This window comes from Jaculus jaculus, chromosome 6 (genome assembly GCF_020740685.1).
Source record: "Jaculus jaculus isolate mJacJac1 chromosome 6, mJacJac1.mat.Y.cur, whole genome shotgun sequence".
Classification (NCBI taxonomy): Eukaryota; Metazoa; Chordata; class Mammalia; order Rodentia; family Dipodidae; genus Jaculus; species Jaculus jaculus.
The window spans coordinates 67,912,518-67,935,721 of record NC_059107.1 but is presented as its reverse complement, the minus strand read 5'-3'; the positions used below and the strand labels follow the sequence as shown (position 1 = coordinate 67,935,721).

At 41.3% G+C, this 23,204-nt stretch overlaps 1 protein-coding gene across 4 annotated transcripts in view; it reads left to right on the top strand.

Annotated features, from left to right (window-relative positions):
• Window positions 1–23,204, top strand: part of LOC101610726 (phosphofructokinase, platelet) — a 74,292-nt gene that overhangs the window by 8,531 nt on the left and 42,557 nt on the right. For 3 of the 4 annotated variants that reach the window (XM_045151906.1, XM_045151908.1, XM_004662207.2), the window contains exons 2-3: window positions 6,399–6,472; window positions 15,814–15,891. In XM_045151906.1, the coding sequence (XP_045007841.1) occupies window positions 6,399–6,472; window positions 15,814–15,891 (152 nt within the window). The remainder of the gene's footprint in view (window positions 1–6,398; window positions 6,473–15,813; window positions 15,892–23,204) is intronic. The other variant, XM_045151907.1, reaches the window with a different exon arrangement.

Sequence of the window (23,204 nt, the reverse complement as noted above, 5' to 3'; positions counted from 1 at the left end):
AATAATTAAGTAATTGCTGCTGAGAATCAAACTAAAGGCTGCCTGATTGCTGGGATATCATTATACCACTGAACTAAATTCCCTGCCCCTACTTGTGGACATAATTGATTTGCTTATCATGTTTATTGCTTATTGTTCTGTCAAACTGGAACAACAGGATTCACATGGTCTCCCCCTGTTTTGACAATAAAGTATCCTCAAATCCCCTGGCTGAGAGTAAACTCAACCTGTGTATGAGATGGTTAGAAAAGTGACAATATCTTCATGGGCTTACCTGAAAATCTGGCCAGACCTTGAAACCTGACCTGGTAGTTTGGACCTGAGTCCACGGCCTGGTAACTGTGAGGGAGCCATGATTTCCCCTGAGATCTGCCCACTTCATTCCCACATTATTTTAATAGAAAGAAGAGCTTTAGTAGCAAGAATGAAGCACATTTCACTTTGGTTTTTTAGACAAGTAGGAGTGGGCCATCTGGCTAAATTTTCAAAAGGAAATTTAAGTATAAAATTAGTAAATGTTTAGGTACAAGTACTGTGAAAAGGGTTAAATGAGGAGGCTGACTACACTCTTCAGATCACAAAAGCAATAATGAGAAGAATCTAAATTATAATAAAATTTTTTAATTCAATATTTAATAGGTATACTAATTTACAGAGGACAGGATTATAATTTGCCCTTCTATCTCAAATAGTATCATTTTGAATTACTCACAATTTAAGTCTTATCTGAGGGCTGGAGAGATGGCTTAGCTGTTAAGCGCTTGCCTGTGAAGTCTAAGGACCCTGGTTCGAGGCTCAATTCCCCAGGACCCATGTTAGCCAGATGCACAAGGGGGCGCAAGTGTGTGGAGTTCGTTTGCAGTGGCTGGAAGCCCTGGAGCGCCCATTCTCCCTCCCTCCCCCCCTTTCTCTGTCTGTCACTCTCAAATAAATAATAAACAAAAAAAAAATTTCTTTAAGTCTTATCTGAGCTGAATTTCAGAATAGGATGTCTACCTCCCAGCAGCCAGGAAAAAATATTTACCTACTTTGTCAGCCTGTTCATATGAAAGACTCTTTGGTCTCAAGAAAGAAGTTGCCTTGCCACTCTTACCTGCACTATAGGTTTGTAAGAAGCTTTTTGAGCCATTGCAGTATCAAAATAACTCATAGCCTTCCATTTCTATTGCATTTAATTATCACATTTCCCATTTAACTATTCTGTAATTATTTCAAAGTTCATTTGCTTTTGGTTCTTATAACAAGACTGTGCCTTCCTTGTGAACTGGGGATTAGTTTAGCCAAATTATGAAGAGATTACTTTCCAAATAGTAGCATTCTTACTTGGTAGGAAGATGACATTTTCCATGGAAACATTCATGAATGTTGCTATGACTCTAGGTCAAACTATAAAACCAAACCAAAATGAATGAACTCCACCATTCTGGAACTGTTAAGGGGGTGGGGGATAGGGGAAAATGAGAAAAACCAAAAAAACAGTAGTTTGAGTGTTGAGCATTCCTAGAAACTGCTCTTTGTCTCAAAGGATCAGGTGTCCAAAGCCGAGGACAGCCATAAGCAAATTGATGAAACACAAGTGTTTACCCAGGAGACTGTAAAACCCAAATTGTAGGGAATCCATGGCTCCCTATTGACTTCTTTGTTTCCTCCTTGCTTCCTGTTCACCCCTTAAAGAACTTTCCTGAGACTCCTCTTACTCCTCTGCTTTTCAGTGTTGGGGGCCCATCTTGATGCAGCCCTGTCTACACCTCAGTTCAAAGGCACAGCCTCAAATCCCAGCAGGCCTTGTCCCCAGAAGAAATAAAAATATGACTTTAGCAGGCATTCTTCCCAGGAACTGTTTGTCCTCTGGCAGTTCTCAAGCACAGTCATGATAGAGGAAACTGGGAAGACTTTTAAGTTAACTAAGACTAGAGCTTAAACTGAAGTTTGGTCATTTATTAATCTTGTCACTTCTTGCTAATCAATCTCCTCAGTGCCCAGGTTTCTCAGCCCTCCTGGGAGGTATCTGGACCTCAGCAGTCTTCCCAGGAAGATTTCAACCTAGCTTAGAGTGTTCAAGCTGTTAGTGTGATGAGGAATACTATCAAAAGGATAGGTTAGGGAATACTGGGGTCTAACTCTATTATGCTAATTTGAAAGTGAAAAAAAAAAACACTCCAGGGTTTAGGGATGTGCCTCTTACAAGTGAGGTTCCCTGGGCAACTAGGAACCTGTGAGAAATTCAAAATCCAAGGCTCAAGCTGAGAGGTTGTGGTTACCTGCCAGTCACCTGTGCTAAAGCAAGTGGGGTTGTGGTGGTAGGGAGGGGCGCGCAGGTTTGCTGCAAGCTCTGGTTGAATTGCTGGACAGAATGCTACCCTTCTCCAGGTGAGTTAGAAGTCATAAGGGGAGGAGGCTGGTAGGAGGCATTAGGACCTTGTGAAACTTGAGTAGATGCAAATTTTCATTCTCTTGCTGTATCACATATAGATTTTAGCAATTCCATTTATTCTGCTATTCTTCTCTACATACCTTTTCTACATTCCCATCATGCCTTTGTGAAAGACCTTGAGGAAATGAGATCTTCAGAGGGGAGAGTAACAAAAGGGCTCGGACATTCACTGGGCTGCTTTATTACCTGTTGCCCAGGTTTGGAGCATGAAGTCCTAGATCCAGTGTCAGTATGCAGGAGCTTTGAAAGTTGCTTTCAACCTTGCAGCCACAATGTAAGGGCAAAAGCATACATATTCCTGCCACTGGAAAGATGTCCATACCAACACTGGTTTGAATGTAAAGCAGATAGCTGCTCTGTCTGCCAGGGAGAAGGAAGTTCTTCATGGAGGTGCAGAAGCTGGAAGGATGCAGGGCCTCCATGGGGAGTTCAGGCTGGGATGATGGGGAGGCTGAAGTATAAGAATGTTGGAGTGTGGGGGGGGGGGCGGGCAGAGGCTCAAACACAGGAATGTCCCAGTGCCACCACACAGGTAGAAGATTTCCATTCCCAAATATCCACAAGTCCTGGGAACACAGAGTTGGAGCTTGATGGAGCTTGACACATGTCTGCCTTAAAATACAACAGCCTTATTGATGGAGAAAACTTCTCAAACATGTTAATGCAAGATGAACCAACAAACACGAGACTTCACATAGGAAGACAATGCTGTGTCAAAGCAAGTTTTCCAAGGAGTGGAGGTTTCAGTGGTTTAGGTGTTTATAAGCTATTTGCAAAAGCACAAATGACCCAAATTGTCTTTAATCATTCTGGCTAATATTTTGTGTGGGTAATATTAGATGGAGACAGCTAGACTCAGGAAGAAGTGTTAAGAAAATGGTCCATTGGAACCATTGATGGTGTTAGTATTAAGTTTGGGAGTGACCAAGACGATGCAAACCACTCCGAGGCAAAGATGAAACCTTTTATTTGGGAAAATCATGAGCTGCCAGGGCTGACTCACCAGAGAGGAGCACAGCCAACCTGAATTTTCAGGTAGTGGGCTTTATAGGGCTTTTTCAGTTGGGGGAAGGAAAAAGAAGTCATTTGTTAAGATGAGTAGAAAAGTTTCTTTAGGGGCAATCATTACATTAACCATTTAAAATAGCTAGGGTGTGACACCAGAACAGTGACCATGTAACTTATGAGATAAGGGGGCAGGAAACCATGACCTGGGCATTGTTAGGCAAGGAAGGGATAATGACTGGGTGGTTTCTTGAAGAATATGGCTAATTCACTTCCTTATGCCTCTGTCATCATTCTGCTGACCTTGTTGACTCCATCTTGGGAGCCTGTCCTGACCTAACGTTCCCAATGATCTCTTCTGTAATGTTTTCATGCTGATTGTAGGGGCGATGAGTTCTTATGGAAGAGGATGGATAATGTGGTTGATGGGTCTCCCTTCAGGCCAGGTGATGAGGAGGCAGTTCCATGGTGGCTAGAGGTGACAGAGTGGTGAGATCAATAGTGAGCACCCTCCGACAGTTCCAGTGTAGCATGCTGTTATGACTTGGTCCTGAGTGCAACAGAGACTCCTAGAACCATCTCTATACTGAGACAGCTTTGAGGCAGTTGCTAGTGACATCTGTTATAGAGAAGGTGAGGGAAATGGGCTCCACACACTTCATGAGAGGACAGAAGGAAGAATTAAGGGACTTTTTAATCCATGTCAACAACTATGACATTAAAATGCCAGGCACAGGGAGGTGATGAGCACTCAGAGGTGAGGGATAGAGGGCTTGGGGCAAGAGAGAAGAGACAGAGGGACATCAATATATTCAAGAGGAGCATTTTAGGATCAGGGAAGAGTAGGAACAGGAGAGAGTTTAAGTTTGAGAGGGCCTGTTGGGGTGGAGGTGTATTTATCCCTGGATGAGGTAGGATAGGATGAAGATGACCTGACTCTCTTGAGCTGTGACAGGTGGATCCAACTGGAGATACGCTGAAGCTTTGTGACCATGGGAATGGTTAGGATCACCAGATGAGGTCTGGTCCAGTGTGGCTTGAGTTCCTGTGGGCAAGACTGTTTAAGGTAGACTTGATCTCAGGGTTAAATAAGAGAATTGTGGCCCCCTCTGATAGTTGGGGAAGAAGGTGGTCAGCATGTTACCAGAGAAGACTTTGGGTAAAAGCAAAAGTTAGTAAGTACCCATGGAGAGGAGTTTCTGGTAGTAGGGGAAGGTTATGTAACAGGAAGGGGCGCCCATACATGAATTCAAAAGGGATAAGGAAGTAGGGGGACTGAGAGTAGCTCTGATTCAGGCTCAGGCAAGAGGGAAGAGCTGGGGCCAGGATAGATGAAGTTTGGAAGTCAGTTTAGACAGGTGAGTTTTGAGAATAGTGTTTCTATTTTTGAGCCTTGCGGGGAGGAGGAGGACAGTGGATTGTTGCCCAAAAGTGAATTTTTGTGTCTCTTGGGCCAGAAAAGCAGCTCCAGCAAGAGCACATAGGCATGGTTGCCAATCCCAGACAGAGGGCTTTTAGTTGTTTAGAAAGATAAGTTACAGGGGCAAAGGATGGACCCTTCATTTGGCCCAGAACTCCCACTGCCACACATACCCTTTTCCTGTGGAATAAAGAAGTGGCTGAAGGTCTGAAAGTACAAGGGCTAGAGCTTCCAAGAGCAGGTGGGAGAAGGCAGCATCTTTCTCTACCTTAGGGTTAGGGGTTCATGAGGGTGTCCCTTAGCTTTGTCATAAAGGGGCTTTGCCAGGAAAGCAAAGTTTGGAATCCACTATTTAAGGAACCCATCAAAGTTCCCCCAAAAGAGTATTTTTTCCTTAGAGGTAGGCAGGGAGAGGTAATGAAGATGTTGTTTGTAGTCCAGGGTCAGTTGTCATGAGATGGAGGTAAGGAGAAAACCCAGGTCCCTAACTTAGGTTAAAGAAAGTTGAGCTTGTGGGGAGAAACTCAATATCCCTTAGATCCAAGAAAGTCAAGAAGTTTGTTGGTATGTAGTTTAGATAGAGAAAAAGAGGGTGAGCAGAGCAAAAGATCATCTACATATTATAAAAGTATGCTGAGCAACAAATCCAGGGACAGTAGAGAGAGCTTGACCAAATAGGTGGAGGCTGTCTCTAAAACCCAGGGGAAGGACAGTCCAGGTGAGTTGAAAGGCAGTATGGGTATTGGGGCCCTCCTAGGTGAAAGCTAAGAAGTCATAGGAATTGTACATTGGCAGAAGTTTTCAAAATCCATGACAATTTGGAAATCAAAAGTACCATTTTTCAGGCCATTTGGACCCATTGTCCAGCTTATATTGTAGCCAGGCAGAGTTGCAGAGAAAGATCAGATGATGAGATTTAATGTTGTCCAAGAGTCATAATAGATATTGGTTTAGCCCATGGAAACGTAAAAGGGCTAGTGAGAGGAGAGAGAAAGAGCAAAACAAGGGTGAGAGAAATGAACCAGGGCTTAAGCTGGGTTTATACAGAACATAGGGTGAATGGGGCCTGCACCTCCCACATGGGCAGAGGCCATACAGGTCATAACTGTCAGCTGTTTACCCTGTTAGTGGGCAAGATGGGCATCTCTGCTCCTGATGGAATAAGTGGCTGGCAGTGAAAGATGAGACTTCAGCACTCAGGAGGCTGAGAAAGGAGGAGGCCAGCCTGGGCCACATAGAAGTCTGTTTCTTAAAAAGAAAATAAAAATTCACATCCAGTCATGGAGTGATATTCTGAACCTAAAGTGCCCTGGGTTCTTTTATGACAACATATCCTGATATGAACCCTAGTATGGCTGATACACTACTGTCCAAGAGCTGTGCTCCCTAATCTTTCCATATGATAATCCTGGAGGTGTGTGTCATGCTCATCTCATTACTAGGAAATAGATATGTGGGTGGGCCAGGTTATGCAATTTATCAGGTCTTGGTGATTAGCCTCAGGCTGTTCACTAACAATTGTTCTTGTTCCTTCCATAGGTATGAATGCTGCTGTCCGTGCTGTTGTACGCATGGGAATATATGTGGGGGCCAAAGTGTACTTTATATGCGAGGTCAGTATTTGTTTCCCATTTACTGCTTCTTTGACTTCTCTGACCTCCCACTTGCTCAGAGCCCAGAGCTTACAGGTCTTTCATCACCTGCTTCCCTTTGCTGGGCACCAGGGCACCTGGAGGGTGAAAAGGAGATAAGATAGCACAAGTCATTCTGTTATCAACTTCATGGTCTTGATTACAGGGTCATTGATTACAAAGGAGTCACATTTGTCTCTAGTTCCAGTGCTTTCCAATATGGCTCATTTTGAAGAAACACCAGAAGTGGAAAAGACAGCCACTTGAAGATTTTTATCATTAATGTGACACCCAAATTATATGCCTAATGTCTGCTTATGCCTTAGCTTTATGGTAAAGAATCTGCAATTAAATGAAGTTGTAGTTAAAAATGAAATCATGAGATTCAGGAAAATAATGTAACTAGAACTTATATGTTGAGTGGAATAAACAAGGCTCAGAGAGACAAACAGTACATGTTTTTACTCATACAGATCCCAGGGTGGGTGGGTGTGTGTTGTACGTCATCAAACTAGAAAGGGTACCATGTCAGGGAAGAAAATTGTAAAGGGGCAGAAGAGAATGGAACACATTTAATATAGAAGGGCTGAAGAAGGGATGTTGTGGGGAAAAGGAAGAAGACCAGCAAGAGGGGGCCAGACAACTGGGAAGGAGAGTGGGGGTGGGCAACAAGTAAGAACAAAGTATGTGAAAATGCCATAGTAAAGTCCATTGTCTCTTGTATGCTAACTTAAAAAAAGTTCAAAAGAACTAAAAACAAAAACTGTAAGGATGACCCTGTCCCTTTATTTGAGGTCCTGACAACTTAAGGATAAGTAATATTTGACTGAAGGCACTAATATACCTTGGACCACCTTATTTCTGGAAGTATGTGTAAAATTCATATTTAATTCTTCAATTTACAATATGATTAAAATAGCTAAAGAATATACTTTTTAAAATGCTTTATTCTTGGGAGGCTGAGCCAGAAGAGTACAAGAGTAGTCCAGGCTGCATAGTGAGACCCCTTCTCAAAAAAATAACAAAACCCACAAATAAAATAACATAAAAAATAAGATTATAGCAAATGTATTTTTGTACCTGCTATTAGGATATTACTATTAATTGCCTGCTTAAATTCCAACAATCACTTTATGTGTCTACATAATGTATTGCATTAAATTGGTATGTCATGATGTACTTCACTGTTGATTCCAAGATTCCTGTATCATTGGCCTGTTTAGGTTAGCCCTCATTTTTTTAAACATTTTTTTAATATTTTATTTATTATTTGAGAGGGGGTGAAGACGTAGAGAAAGAGAGAATGGGCACATCAGGGCCTCCAACCACTGCAAACAAACTCCAGATGCATGTGCTCCCTTGTGCATCTGGCTTACATGGGTCCTGGGGAGTCGAACCAGGCTTCACAGGCAAACACCTTAACCTCTAAGCCATTTCCCTAGCCCTAGTCCTCATTTTTTAACAATCATCTCTCACACACACATACACACACATGTATGTTCATATTGTTCATATTCAAACCTATCAGTATTTGTATCAATACCTTGGTTCATAGGTATGACACTAACTGAGTTAAAGGGGATGACCATTATAACAGATATAACTTTGTCTGGCCAAAGTGATTTCTAAAAGTTCCTTCAAGCCCCCTTTTCAACCCCTTCCTGCATTCTTGGCTACACACAGGAGAGGTAATGCAGGATCCCTGCCTTGTAAGTGTGGCTGCTGAGGACTGGTGGGATTCCTCCTGTCTATTAAACCATTGTCTTATTGTGAAGTGGTTGTTTGTATTCTTTCCTCATCTGTTTATCATTCCTAAGTGAGAAACCTCCTCCCATGCCATGTTTTTATTTGCTTTTAAAGGTAAATTAATTTTAGTCTTGGCTATGTTTTACTTGTTAATGTTTATCTGGTTTGGGGAATCTTGGAACTATAGGTCTAACCTTTGGTGTTTTCCATACTACTGTTTTTATCACTTACTGTTTGGAACATTTGGAGGTCAAATTCTACTTGTGAATTTCCATTTCTAGGCTCTAGTCCCTGATGGTTGCCATCCACTGCCCTGCTTAGTGATATGGAATGGGCATATTAGCCTCAGAGCCACACATGCACTGGCCTCCTTTCCCCTCTAACCATGTCCTGAGTGACGGTTTCTTACCTGGACCCTTTTATTACTCTTTTTTGCTTTCATCTCAGAGCATGCTTGTGCACCCAGAGATGGTCCCCTCCTCACCTCTCCTCTTCTCTCCCTCCCTCCTTCTTTGATTTCTGCTTCAAATTTTCAGAGAGAACTGAGCAGTTCCTAATAACTAAATGTGGTTTTCAAACAAAAAAAAATGTTTGGAAGTGGAGCAGCCCCAGATGAAGTTGTTCTGTTAAAATTAGCATCGTGTTTTCAAACTGAGCAACAGCTCTGAACAGTTTAGAAACACTTCAGGAGTTGCCCCAAGGAGACCTTGTGATTTGAATAGCTTGCCACAGCTCCCTGTCTTCCCTGCTCCTGCTTAAGTCTTGCACCTAATCTAATCCTCATGAGTCACTGCCTTGATCATAGTGGTGACTCTGCTGGGTGTGAAGGAAAGGAAGTTATTTCTGTTATTTCATAGTTGCAGACAGTTGATTTTTCTCCATAGTACTATGTTCCTTCTTGGCAGGGTTTGAAAGAAAGTTCAGGCTTGTCACTCACAAGCCCAGGTGTGAGTGTGACTTTACCTCCCAAAGATATTCAGCCCTATCTGGGGGATTATTTTTAATATTCTCATTGTTGGGATAAGGAATTGTCCCTGGTATATATATTGGATAAGAACAAGATCCTGCCCAATAGCCTTAAATGGACAACACAGTCCCCATCACAAAGAATCAGCTGCCAGTTTTGAGATACTGTGGTCAGGACCAATCTGTTTGGTTTAAATGCTGTTAGTGAGACAGGATTTTGGGTCCAGGGAGGGATTAAATTCCTTAAAGATGCAGGAGACTCTAGGCCTGTAGACCCAGACTTTTGGATTCTCATACAATCTAGCAATGAATTGAAAACACAGTCTTCAAGAAGGGGAAAATTATGAGTTATGAGATTTATTTTAGGGAGAGTTGGGACCAGGGGGGAAGCTAGCTAAAAGGCTCAAGCCAGAAAGGAATTCTGTCTTCTAGCCTGCCTAGAGAAGAGAAGGAGAGATAGATATAATCTCTTTCACATAGAGAAATCTCTAGGGCAAGAGGGCTCTAGAGAAGGTGTGCTGGTGCGTGCACACGTATGTGAGCCCAAGCCAAAAGAGGGGTTCAGGGATAGTAAAGGGTTTAAAGAGAGGTCACACATGTAGCAAAACAGGAAAGCATCCAAAAACAAGGGAGGAAAATGCATAGATAAATAGAAATCCTCCCCATTTTCCAGCCAGGCTGGGAATGGGGAGAGAAACTTGCACACTTGCATTCAGATGGCCCCAAAGTACAAATTTTTGGGACTAAGAAGAGACTTACATATTTGGTTAGGCTCTTTTTTTATGTGGACCAAACATGCAGTTAGCATGAGCCTTATTGTCAGACTTAGATGTGTAAAGGAGAGGCCTGATTGGTTGGTGGGCTCAGAAAGCTGACTCAGGCCGGGCGTGGTGGCGCACACCTTTAATCCCAGCACTCGGGAGGCAGAGGTAGGAGGATCGCTGTGAGTTCGAGGCCACCCTGAGACTACATAGTTAATTCCAGGTCAGCCTGAGCTAGAGTGAGACTCTACCTTGAAAAAACAAAAAAAAAAGCTGACTCAGGAGGGGTCAGCCTAATCAGGTTTACTGAATTGCTGCTGGGGAGTGTTGCTTGTAGCCATCTTGGATGACATTGGATCAGATGTGTGTTCTAATCCTGCCAGGGCAGACAAGATCCCTGGATGACTGCCTATGAAAAGCTATTTTACCCCTTTCCTCCTTCATTAGTTGGAGAGGAAAGTGTGAAACTGATGGATCTGTGAGGGTTTCATCTTTGATGTAGGAGCTGGTTAATTTTCTATGCTTTCTCAGATTTTGGCATTGTGTTTGTGTGTCTGTGTTTTGGTATTGGCCCCATGTCCTGTGGCAAGCTGTCTGAATTCTGGTAATATTTCACTGTCACCAGGCTTACATTGACCAGACTTTGCACAGTTCAAAAGTTGAGAAATCTTGTGGGTCTGTGCTAAGAATATTTGATCTTTCTTTTGAGGTAAACCTTACATATTCTCTCCATCATTGTAATAGAGATCTCCAGAGAAACAGAAACAGCTGAATATTATAAGAAGGGATTCATTATATTGCTTCACCCAGTCAGAGACTGAACTGTACCATAATGTACCAAATGTACCTCAGGCTAGAGACCTAGTAGCTGCTTAATCTAAGAAGCCAGAGGCAAATCCAGAACTCAGGAGATGTGTTACTGAATTGATTTGTTCACACACCTTTTAGGAATTTAGTGTCCAGTTGTTTTCTCACTGGGCTCTTCAGGCCATGTTTCCATACTGAGATTTCTTTCTGAACCGCAGCACCAAAGTATCTGGGATGGGTTAACTCAGGGGTAGGTGTGGGAAGTCCTACACACTACAGGACATTGGACAGCATCCTGCCTCTATTCAGCACATGCCAGGAACAGAAACAATCCTACCATACACAGCCATGAAAGTAAAAAGAAAAAAATGTCTACAGACATTGACATATATCCTCTGGAGGCAAAGATACCTTCACTGGAGACCACAATTCTTTACTTTACAAAATTTTGAGTATTCTTTTTTTAAGCATAGTTTAGTAATTTAACTAGCATGTTAATTCATTTATAGTTCAATTTCTGAGTTTGCTTAGGACTTTCCAGGTTATCAGCAGACTTAAACAGTTAAACCGATTAGTATTGATTGTTTAAAGGGTCTTCTTTTCCTTGTACCTCCTCATCATCATACATTTCATTGTATCTGAGAAGTATGCCAACCTAAAAATGCTGGGATTTCTGGTATAAGCCTGGCACCTGATTAGGCTCAATTGTTTTGTCTGGCTGTTACTTGCAGTTCAATAAATCTAGGTCAGTCCTATGTGTGGTGCATGCAGAGCCCTTGGGTTTCATTCCCAGATTGATGGGAAGGGAGATGGATTAACCTAACTCTTCTACCTGGTGAGCCAGACCCAGTTATTGATTTCTTTTAATATTTTTTTGTTTCCTTTCCTTTCCTCTTTCCCTTTCTTTCTTCTTATTTTTTTTTAATCCTGACTATTTTAATTTCTTGTAAGATAGGGTTTTTCTTTTAAAACCTACAAAAAGCTGTAATTTTTTTGAGATGATAAGGGCAAGACCAACACATGCTTTACTGGAAATGTGTCCATAGCAGACTGCCAGGGATTTAAGTGGGTGAAACCCAGGGCTAGGGCAGCAAGAGTTAATAAAGTTAACCTGGTCCTTCCATCATGGCTGCAGAAAACAATTGTCCCATTGTATTTAGTGTAATGTGTGGGTCTAATATCCCAATTAAAAATATTTTATTTATGTATTGAGAGAGAGAGAGAGAGAGAGCGAGAGAGAGAGAGAGAGAGAGACAATATAGGCATGCTGGGGCTTTGTAGCTGCTGCAAGTGAACTCCAGATGCATGTGCCACTTTGTGCATCTGACTTTACATGGGTACTGGGGAATCAAACCCCAGTCATTAGGCTTTACAAGCAAGTTCCTTAACCACTGATCCATCTCTCTAGCCTATAATATACTAATTTTGAATGTATTTTTGCAGATTTATAAAGAATCATTTCTATAGTCCTTTAGATATGGGTAACTTTTGGTGTTTTCATCTTTAGAATGAAACATTTGTCAGTTTGGAGTTACTTAGGGATAGTCATTTGTAAATATAATTAGAGATAATCTCTTATCTTCTACACCCTGAAGAAAGGCTAGGAGCTATTCTGTTCTTTAGTAATTAGCTAATCTTACTGCTTACTGAAAACCACAAATTTCAGTTGTGCAGTAGTGGGAGGTGTGTCCTGCCTTGTTAGGACAGGAAAATAAGGGACTGAGAGTAGCACCAGAAGCTAATCCCTTGCCACCCTCCCTGTGACTCCAGAAGCTTGAGAGTCTCTGCTCTCCATGCCACTTCCACCTGACATCTTTGTGTCTGGGAAGCCAAGTTTATACCAGGCTGTTCTTCTGCCCAGGGCTTGAATTGTCAGCATGTCATCTTCACTTGTTTCAGGCCTTGTGCATTGGGATTTGACTTAATAGATAGTAAAGAAGGTTTTTATATATTAGATAGTACATTGGCATCATTTTTGAAATCAGACCTTTGCCAAAAAAACTATTATTCATCTTACTGGGGAGGATACAGCTTGGGCTGGAGAGATGGCTTAGTGGTTAAGCACTTGCCTGTGAAGCCTAAGGACTCTGGTTCGAGGTTTGATTCCCCAGGACCCATGTTAGCCAGATGCACAAGGGGGCGCATGCATCTGGAGTTCATTTGCAGTGGCTGGAAGCCCTGGGGCATACATTCTCTCTCTCTCTGCCTCTTTCTCTTTCTGTTGCTCTCAAATAAATACGAATAAACAAAAAATAAATTTAAAAAAAGAAATGCTAAGCTTGTCACAAAACATACTCACAAAAGCCTTTTCAGCTTCTATATTTTTACTCTGAAGTGTATGAACTTCCCTTTGCCAGCCTGGGTATTCTATGGTGGCCTCTAAGCAGGAGGAAAGGGCAGGAAGGTAAATTCTGTGTAGGTATGTTGTAATCTGGGCACCACCTGTGCTCTTGGAGTGTGTGTGTCATGATAGCTGGTGAGATGCCTTGAAAAATATGACAATATCAGTGCTGATTTTCTTGGGACATGCCCTTTTGTCACTGTTGTTTACAAATATCACTGCTCTTCTTCCTGATCCTGGCTTCTACTTTCTGCCAACAGCTTTTCAAATTTCAGTCATAGATATTCACATGCCATGCAAGCACATCTCTGAGGTTTTTAACATAACCTTATAACATTTGTATATCAAAATTTCCTTTAAATCCACACGTAGTTAACCACTAATTTATCTAAAAAGAATAGTTGTGGTGATTAGATATATGTATCATCATGCCCTGTCTTCTATGGAGCTATTTACCTCCACACTCTGCTAGGACCAGCCTTCACACTTACATGCATGCATGCTTACTGCTCTGGCCAAGTTACTTACACAGATTCACAAAAGATAAATTCATATGATTTTTGTCTCCACTTTTATAGGAACATTACCCATTATATCTCTTGGATAGAGTTAATAATTTCAAGGGTGAACATTATCTTTTCTTGAAAGCTTGCTCTCTGCCAGCTCTTATGCTAAATTCATATGTCATTTCTGTCCTAATAATTCCCACAATCATCAATGCCATGTCCATGGTCTAAGATAATCCAGTCACAGTTAATGTACTCAGACTGAGAGAAAAAGACCATGAACTTTATCTCCTGCTTGTGCAGTTTCACTAGCACCAATTATATAAGTGAGTCCCCATGGAGGACTCATGTAGATTTAACTGTGACTATGGAGGAAGGCTAAACTGTCTCCTTCCTGCTGTGTTTGTTAGTGAATTGTGTACTGTTAGCTTTGGCTTGAAGAAAACTAATGTCAGAGGGCTAAATAAACCATGTTACTGTATTACTGGATTGCCGAAGCCACGTGCAGGACTATACAATGACTTTTCATGTCCTAACCTATTTTAAAGGTGACCTAGTCTTACCAAGGACAAATTCTAAGGCTTCTTTCTCTATAGGAATAGGCTTTTGGGCTCCATGTGGTATACTTCTTTCCACTTTATCTCCCCTTACCTCCCAGCCTTCTCCTTTCCACATTCCTTTGTAAAATCCAAATAAAATGTGGTATTTTAAAAATCATTCTCTTGGGCTGGAGGGATGGCTTAGCAGTTAAAGGCTTTTGCCTGCAAAGCCAAAGGACCTTGGTTTGATTCCCAGAACCCACGTTAACCAGATGCATAAGGGACCCATGGGTCTGGAGTTTGTTTTCAGTGACTAGAGGCCCTGGTGTGCCCATTCTCTCTCTCTCTCTCTCTGTGAAATAAATAATAAAATATTAAAAAAATCATTCTCTTGAATCTTGAATTGCCAATTCTTAGGTTAGTTTGCAGATATAAACTCAGGGCTTGGGATTCCAGGCAGCACCCAGGACCCCAATTTCCCCCGTTACAGGAACACTGGTTGTCACACACATACCAGAGTCCAGCTCAGAGACAATGTCAGCTTTTCCACCTGCAGCTCAACTTCCTCAGAAGTGTGGAAGCTGGGACAGCTTTCTGTCCTCTGACTTTTAGTTATGTGGCCGTTGCACTTCCTGTGGAAGTTTTTTCAAGGCCCTTTTGTGAATGCAACTGTGTTCCAGAATGGCCCTGATGTGGATCTTCTACCCTGGTGCCACCATCTTTAACACTGTCTTCTTTCAGCCTCAGAGGATGTGAATTTAGATGAAGACATCAACACTCTGTGTATTTCCGATGGAAATGTACATTTTCTGTGTATAAGCTCATAAATCGATTAGCCATAAAGATATCTGCATTTTTCATTAATCTATGCATGAGTCTATATACTTAAGCAGCTGCTTTAATTTTATTTTTTTCTTTTCTATATAGGAACTATAAATCCACAATTATAATCTGTGGTGATCAAACCACTCTAAATACTTGAAACCTCTTTTTTAAAGACTAAACACTTGAGCAAATAAGTCATGTAGGTATTGATACAAATGAACATTTCTTCATTTCATAATTTATAGTTTATGGTAAAAAGCAAGTTGGATTTAGAGTTGAAAGGTAATTATCTGGTGCTTCTAGGCCAAAGCATATATTGATCTATAAATTATAGTAGTTTATTAAAAGTAGCTCCTCAGTTGCAGTAAAATGCCAGTAGGTGGAAGGAAGGCAGACTTGAGTTGTTATTCAGCTATGTATGTAAACATACTTGTCTGTAGTTAAGGCAACCTGGATTGGCTTGGTAGGTCTAGGCCCTAATAGAATTGCTTTCATATGTGCAATGTGGTTATTAGCCACTTTTTTCATACGTCTGTGCTAGTTATAAACACTGAAAAGCAGATGCAGCCCCTTTCATTCTCAGGATCCGACTGACAATAAGCAGACCACTTTATTTGAATGAGTGTGGGTAGAAGTTACTAGTCATAGAGATTAAGATTAAGAAGCTTTTTCATAATTTAATACTTTATAATCCAGAAGTGGCTTCTCACAGTTGTGTGCTCCAGAACCTGGCTTTATTGTCATGAGTGCTTCTGTTTCATGTAACTTATGAATCCATTGATGTAGAACAAAGTCAACCTGATTTAAAATGGATGTTTATTTTCTCTTCCAGGGCTACCAAGGCATGGTGGATGGAGGTTCTAATATTGTGGAAGCACACTGGGAGAGTGTCTCCAGCATTCTGCAAGTGGTAAGTTTCACGTTGCTATTTGTTTTAGAAATTAAAGTAATGGTTTCAGTTTGAAATCTTTTATGCTTATGTTTTACTAATACTTGAAACAAGTTAATAAGTTAAGCTATATTATATGTAGCTTATTTGTATGGGAAGAAAACCTTGCATTCTGATTGTGTTACTTTTCTTGCCCAAAATGTTCCAGGAATGTCCCCAGTAGAAATCAGTCAAGTACTTTGTCACTGTTACAAAGTACCTGACTGAGACAACTTAAGGGAGGACGGATTTGTTTTGGCTTCTGGTTTCCATCATGGTACGGTAAGCATAGCAGTTGGAGAGGTTGAGTGGTAGGAGCCTGTGGCTCAGCTCATTTTAACTTAGCCAGTCAGGAACTAGATAGCTGGGGCCAAAACCAGAAGTGGACATCACCTTCAGAACTCAACCCCACCTGATCCAGCAACCTACACCTGCTGGCTAGGCCACAATCTCAATGGTTTTACAACTTTCCAAAACATCATCATCAGCAGAAGGCCAAGAGTTCATATACATGAGCCCATGGGAGGGGGGGCATGCATTTCACATCCAAATCATAACACTTGACATTTATAATTAAATTAAAAAATAATTAAAATCTCTACATGATGTAAAGTCAGAGTTGTATAACACAGCTGGTATTGACTGTGGTACTTCTAGCAGATATTTGATGTTTTTACAAACCAGACAAAAGTAGAGGTTACTTTGTTTTGTTGACAAATCCCTATGCCTGATGGGATTTTGCATCTCCTTTGGCACTGAGGGTCAGAAAGCTTGGGAATAATTCTGCCTGGCAGACCCTAGGGCTATGGATTTAATAGGGACACTGAATCCCTGCTCTAGCCTGAATCAGACAGAGCTACTTTCAGTATTGTTCACAAAGAAGTAATTGCTACTGCAGGCAAAGCAGTTGCTGGCTTTGAATTTAGGAGAAACCTACCCAAGCATTTTCTACTGGGGAAGTTCCTGGAACATTTTGGCTTAGTGAAGGGTCCAAATTAGTTGAGAAACAGGGAGATGATATGGAAAGAATAGACTTTATGAGAAGCTCTTTTATATGTGGCTTGAGTTTTTAAAACATAAGGAATTAACCTGTGACTCATTTCAAGTATTTTTAAATAGCAATAAAATTGACAAATTCACTCTGGATGTACTCATAGGATGTACATTTTATTGCTGGTCAGACTCGTGAGTATGAGGGTAAAAAAGATGGTTCAGCTGGTAAGAGCATTTGCTGTGCAAGCATGAGGACGGACTTGAGAGTGCACATAAAAATCTAGGCATGGGGGCTGGAGAGATGGCATAGCGGTTAAGCGCTTGCCTGTGAAGCCTAAGGATCCCGGTTCGAGGCTTGGTTCCCCAGGTCCCACGTTAGCCAGATGCACAAGTGGGTGCACGCGTCTGGAGTTCGTTTGCAGAGGCTGGAAGCCCTGGCGTGCCCATTCTCTCTCTCTCCCTCTATCTGTCTTTCTCTCTCTGTCTGTCGCTCTCAAATAAATAAATAAATAATTTTTAAAAAAATCTAGGCATGGTCACACGTGCTTGTAACCCCAGTCCTGTGAGAGATGGAAACAGGAGAATCACTGGAGCTTGTCTGACTGAAAAAACAACAGTTTCAGGTTCAGTGAGAGATTCCATCTGAAGGAAGCAAGTCAGACAAATGATAGAGGTCTATACTTTTGTCTTCACATGAATGTGCCCAGGATATGTGCACACACATATACATACACTATACATGCTCATATTATACCACATATACTACAAGCACACACAAAAAAAATTCTTTTGAGATTTTACTTGGAAAAGTTTTGTTATACTTGGAACAAGTGTGGAAAATGTTGATAACCATCATAATTAGGTGGAGGAATATTTGCAAGACTTTAGCACATTATCAACTTCTGTGTGAATTCCACTCAAAAGAGTATTTCCATTGTACTGTTGTAATTGAAATATGAAAATAGAAAATGTACATATTGTTGAAGGGTGTTTGTGTGTGTAAGAATACAACCGGTGCTACTTAGTTGCAACTTGATTACTCATACATAGGCTTATTTCTGAGTCTTATCCATCTTATCGCCAATGTTGGTATTTCTGAATTTCAACTCTACTTCCAATTGTAACAAGTCAAGTGTTCATCCATCTGCTCTCTGTGAACCCAAAACACATAGAATATGCATATCTCTGCTCTGCTTTTCTCATCCCAAGCTTGCCTCTGTGATGCCACACTGTATGTGGTCCCATCATGCTCAGTATTAGCATTGCTAACACAGGGTCACTGTCTATGCTGCTAACAAAAGTAGTGCTAGATGAGTTTGTTTTATTGTTAGCCAATAAAAGGGTGTTATTTTTCATATAAAAATGAATTTTATGGTCTGAAGTACATCTTCACAAGTCAAAATGAGTTATGAACATAAACAAATAGCATGTGAATAAGTGTAGGGGCTCGCATAAGGTGTCCCTTAGTTCTGTGTTCAGCATGTAACATCAAAAGTCAGAAACACTTTGCTTATCTACTTGAGGGATTGTCTAAGTTGGAGTTTTCTAAATAGATTAATGATTTGTTTAATGAAATCTTGCACTTTTAAATATTACTTTTTGAAAAACCAAGTGCAGGGGGCTGGAGAGATGGCTCAGCACTTAAGGCACTTGCCAACAAAGCCTATTGTCCTGGGTTCAGTTTCTCAGTACCCACAAAAAACTCGATGCACGAACTGGTACATACACTTAGAGTCCATTTGCAGTGGCTAGAGGCCCCAGTGCACCCACTCTCATTCCCTCTCTCTCTCCTTGCAAATAAATAAATAAAAATATATAATACAAACCAAGTGTACAAAGACCTGAGTTCTCTCTCCTAGAAGTTTGGGTTGTCAAACTTAAGCTTCCTTAAGATTTAGCCTTATTGCAGTTAGCTTCTCATTGCTGGGACAAAACATCTGATCAAAAGCAACTGATGGAAGTGGAGAGATGGCTTAGTGGTTAAGATGTTTGCCTGAAAGCCAAAGAATCCTGGTTTGATTCTCTAGGACCCACAAAATGGTGCATGCATCTGGAGTCCATTTGCAGTGGCTGGAGGCCCTGGTGCACCCATTCTCTCTCTGCCTCTTTCTCCCTCTCAAATAAATTATATATATAATTATATATATTATATATATAATTTTTCCCTCTTAAATAAATTATATATATATATATGTGTGTGTGTGTGTGTGTGTGTGTGTGTATGTTGTTTTTTCGAGGTAGTGTCTCACTCTAGCCCAGGCTGACCTGGACTATGGATTCTTAGGGTGGCCTCGGACTCACAGCAATGCTACTACCTCTGACTCCCGAGTGCTGGGATTAAAGGCGTGCTCCACCATGCCTGGCTTAATAAAATATATTTTTTAAAAAGCAGCTGATGGAAGAAAGGGATTTATTTTGACTTACAGTCTTGAGGGGAAGCTTCATGATGGCAGGGAAATCATGGCATGAGCAGAGACTGGTCATCACCTCTGCCACAGAGGTGGAAAACAGCACCAAGAGAGTAAGGCAAACTGACAAGGGGGAGCTGGCTCTAACAACACTAAGGCCCCAACAACAAACCCCACCCAGCAAGGCTTCACCTTCCCAAATTGCCACCAAGTGAGGACCACACATTCAAAACCCATGCATTTATGGGGGACATTTGATTCAAACCACCACAAGCCTTATTAAAATCTAAGGTACTTGTAGTATGGTGATTTGTGCCTGGTGCTGTCCCTTGGATAGACATTTCTAATACACTCCAGGACACAGCATTAGAGGCACATCTGCTGAGTGTGCCCTTTCAAGGGGTAAGTCAGGGATCAACCTGTGTATTACTCTCACCCTCCACCTGGACAATGTAATCCAATACTGTTAGTGAAATAGCAGAACGTGTACTCCTTTCAGGTGCCTTTGGTTGATAGACCCCTTCCTGTTCATTTTGCTTGCACATACGGGAAGATCTAATGAAAGAGCTTTTGGTTGCCTACAGGAAGCAGGGCAGGTGGCTTCTCAGATCAAGGCTGATTACAAATGTGGGCACTCACACTTACTTGGCTTGATGGACCTGGTCCAGCTTATCTGGTGTTTGGACAGCATTGACTCAGGCCATCCAGGAGGCTATGGTGACCTGCTTTACTTGGAACATTTAGTTGATGGCTGATCATTGTCTCTGTTTCCACACCTCTTTGACCACTCCTGGGCATGGCGGGGATATTCTTTCTAGGAATCCCAGGGTGGGTCTAAAAGTGGGAGAAAAGTTTTATAGTAGACTGATTCCAGAGATGAAAATGAAGAAAATATAAGTTGAAACTCCCATGTTTGTATGTAGACTTAAGCATATGTGCTGGTCCTTTTGGCTTTTTGTTTTGTTTTGTTTTTTTAAATTAGTTTTGTACTCAGTGAATACAGTCAATTTGGTACCATAGTTAGGCTCATCCATGTCCTACCCCCTGCCACTGGCCCCTCCTTGTTCAAGTATATGGGTCATGCATTCTGGAGATAGCCCACAGTTATGGGTGAGATAAATGTCTCTGCATATCATGACCCAACATGTGGCTCTGACATTCTTTCCGCCCTCTCTTCAGCAAAATTTCCCTGAGCCATGTTGGGTTCATTTTTGGTCTGCTTCAGTGATGAGGTGTTGGGGGTCTCTGGATCTCTGATATGGTAGGAGTTGATTTTTCTCTGTTGATCTCCTTCATCCTTGTGCTGGTACCTGGTTCACCAAGAAAACAGCACCCTTGCTTGTTTTGCCAATTGTTCTTAGTTTCAGCTGGGGCCCTTTTGAGGTATGATAGGATGGCTCTCTCCTTAGGATAGACATCTATCTGAAAAAGAGAAGCAGATTCTCCAATGTAGAGTAACTTAGCACCAGACAAATGAGATAACCCTTACTTTTTAATAGAGAATTTAACAGGTATAGGCCCTCTTGTAGCCCATGATTGGTGGTAGCTTGATAATGGAGAGTGAGCTCATGTTTGGATATATTTCTGACTTGTTTCCCAGCTCCAGCTATGGGTCCGTACCACTGAGGGGATTAGTTAGCTGAATCAAGAGCAGTTGGTTATCCACCATGGCTGTGTGCCACTGTTGCATTTGTGTGAGCATCACTACAGGTTATTTTGCTGCTAAGTAAGTTACACTATGAGTTGCTTGGACAGATATTGGTCATTTTCCCCCAGTTGCCCATGGAGCACCTTTTGGTACTAGATGCACTGACTGTCTGGGGACTGACTTTCTTCCAGCTTCCAGCCATGCCATTCCATTTTATGCATCAGCCACGTAAGGTGTCTTCAGCAATAGGGTCTTACCACTAACCTTTGGTGGGTCATCAAGTACTCTGACAGAAATCTGTCTTTCCTTTAGGAATTCTCATAGGTCTCTCTGATCAAAAGCTCATTGTGGATGATAGCCACATGCTGGTACTGGGAGTCACAGGTCAGTGCCCACTAAGAAAAGGAAGAAAAAGATAACTAATATAAAAGAGTTAGAGAGAAGACAGAGAGAGAGAGAAGCTGTAGAAGATTAAGGTCAGTCTTCATCATACCCTCTCCAGTGTCTTGTGGCTCAGGTGTTCCCTCTAAGGGCCTGGTGACCAATTGGTCTGCCTTTTAGGAAGTAGAATTTTGTGCTACCATTGCCGTTTGGGTCCAGATTAGTGTTTCCCACCCCTTCGATGCCCTCCTCACCCTCCCCATCCATCCTAGTGTCGAGTCCATGAGGTGCTTGCTGGGTATGTAAGGTATCTTGGGTAGATTCAGGTTAGGTGTTGAAGATGAGTGAGAATATGTGTCGATTTTTTCTCTGTGATTGGGTAAGTTCACTGAGAACGATCTGTTCCAGGTTCAACCATTTTCCCTTATGTCATTTTTTCTTACTGCTATATAGAATTCCATCGTGTAGATATTACCACTTCTTAGTTATCCATTCTTCTAGTAATGGATATCTTGGTTGATTCCAGCTCTTAGCTATTATGAATTGAGCCTCTACAAACATGGTTGAGCAAATCTCTCTGGCCTATGGTTTGAAGGTTTTAGGGTAGATGCCCAGTAAGGGTATAACTGGGTCTGTTGGTATCTCTATAATCAGCTTTTTCAGGAGTCTCCATATTGCTTTCCAAAGTGGTTGTACCATCTTACATTCCCACTAACAGTGGATGAGTGTTCCTACTTCTCCATATCCTTGCCAGCATTTATTATCATTTGACTTTTTGATGTTTGCTATCCTTATTGGGGTAAGGTGGAATCTCATAATTGTTTTAATTTGCAGTTTCCTGATGATTAGGGATGATGAACATTTTCCTAAGTGTGTGTTTGCCATTTGTATCTCTTCCTCTGTGAACTGCCTGTTCAGCTGTTTGCCCCATTTTGTGAGTGGTGTGTTTGACTTTTTCCTGTTTAGATTTTTGAGTTCTTTGTGGATTCTAGAGATTAAACCTCTGTCAGTTGTATAACAAGTAAATATTTTCTCCTAGCCTATGGGTAATCTATTGGCTTTGCTTATTGTATGCTTGTCTGTAAAGAAACTCTTCAGCTTCATGTGATCCCATTGGTTGAGTGACAAATGTTTAAGATCATGAGTACTGGGGTTTTGTTTAGGAAGACTTTTCCATTCCTATATCATGGAAAGTACTTCCTATGTTTTCTTCCAGTAGTAATTGAGTTTCTGGTCTTATATTGAGGTCTTTGTTTCATTTGGACTTGAGGGTAGTGCATGGTGAAATGTGTGGATCAAGTTTGAGTTTCCTGCATGTGGTTATCCAGTTTGTCCAGCACCATTCGTTAAAGATGCGGTCTTTCTTTCCAGCCTATATTGTTAGGGCCTTTGTCAAATATCAAGTAGGTATAGTTGCTTGACCCAAAGTCTGTGTCCTCAAGTCTATTCCTGTTTTTATGCCAGTACCACACTGTTTTTATTACTATGGCTTTGTAATATAGCTTTAGGTAAGGTATGTTGATGCCTCCAGAGGTATTTCTTTTGCTGAGGATATGTGAGGCCTTCTGCCTTTGCATATGAAATTTTAAATTATTTTTTCTATCTTTGTGAAGAACACTGTTGGGATTTTAATTGGAATTGCATTAAATCTGTATATTGCCTTGGGTAGGATTGCCATCTTCACAATGTTAATTTTGCCTATCCAAGAGCATGGGAGGTCTTTCCATTTTCTCAAGTCCTCCTCAATTTCTTTTTTGAGTGTTTTTATGTTTTTGTTGTATAGATCTTTCACTTCCTTGGTTGATGTTATTCCAAGATATATTTTTTTGTTGCTATTGAAAATGGGACCATGTCCCTTTTCTTTC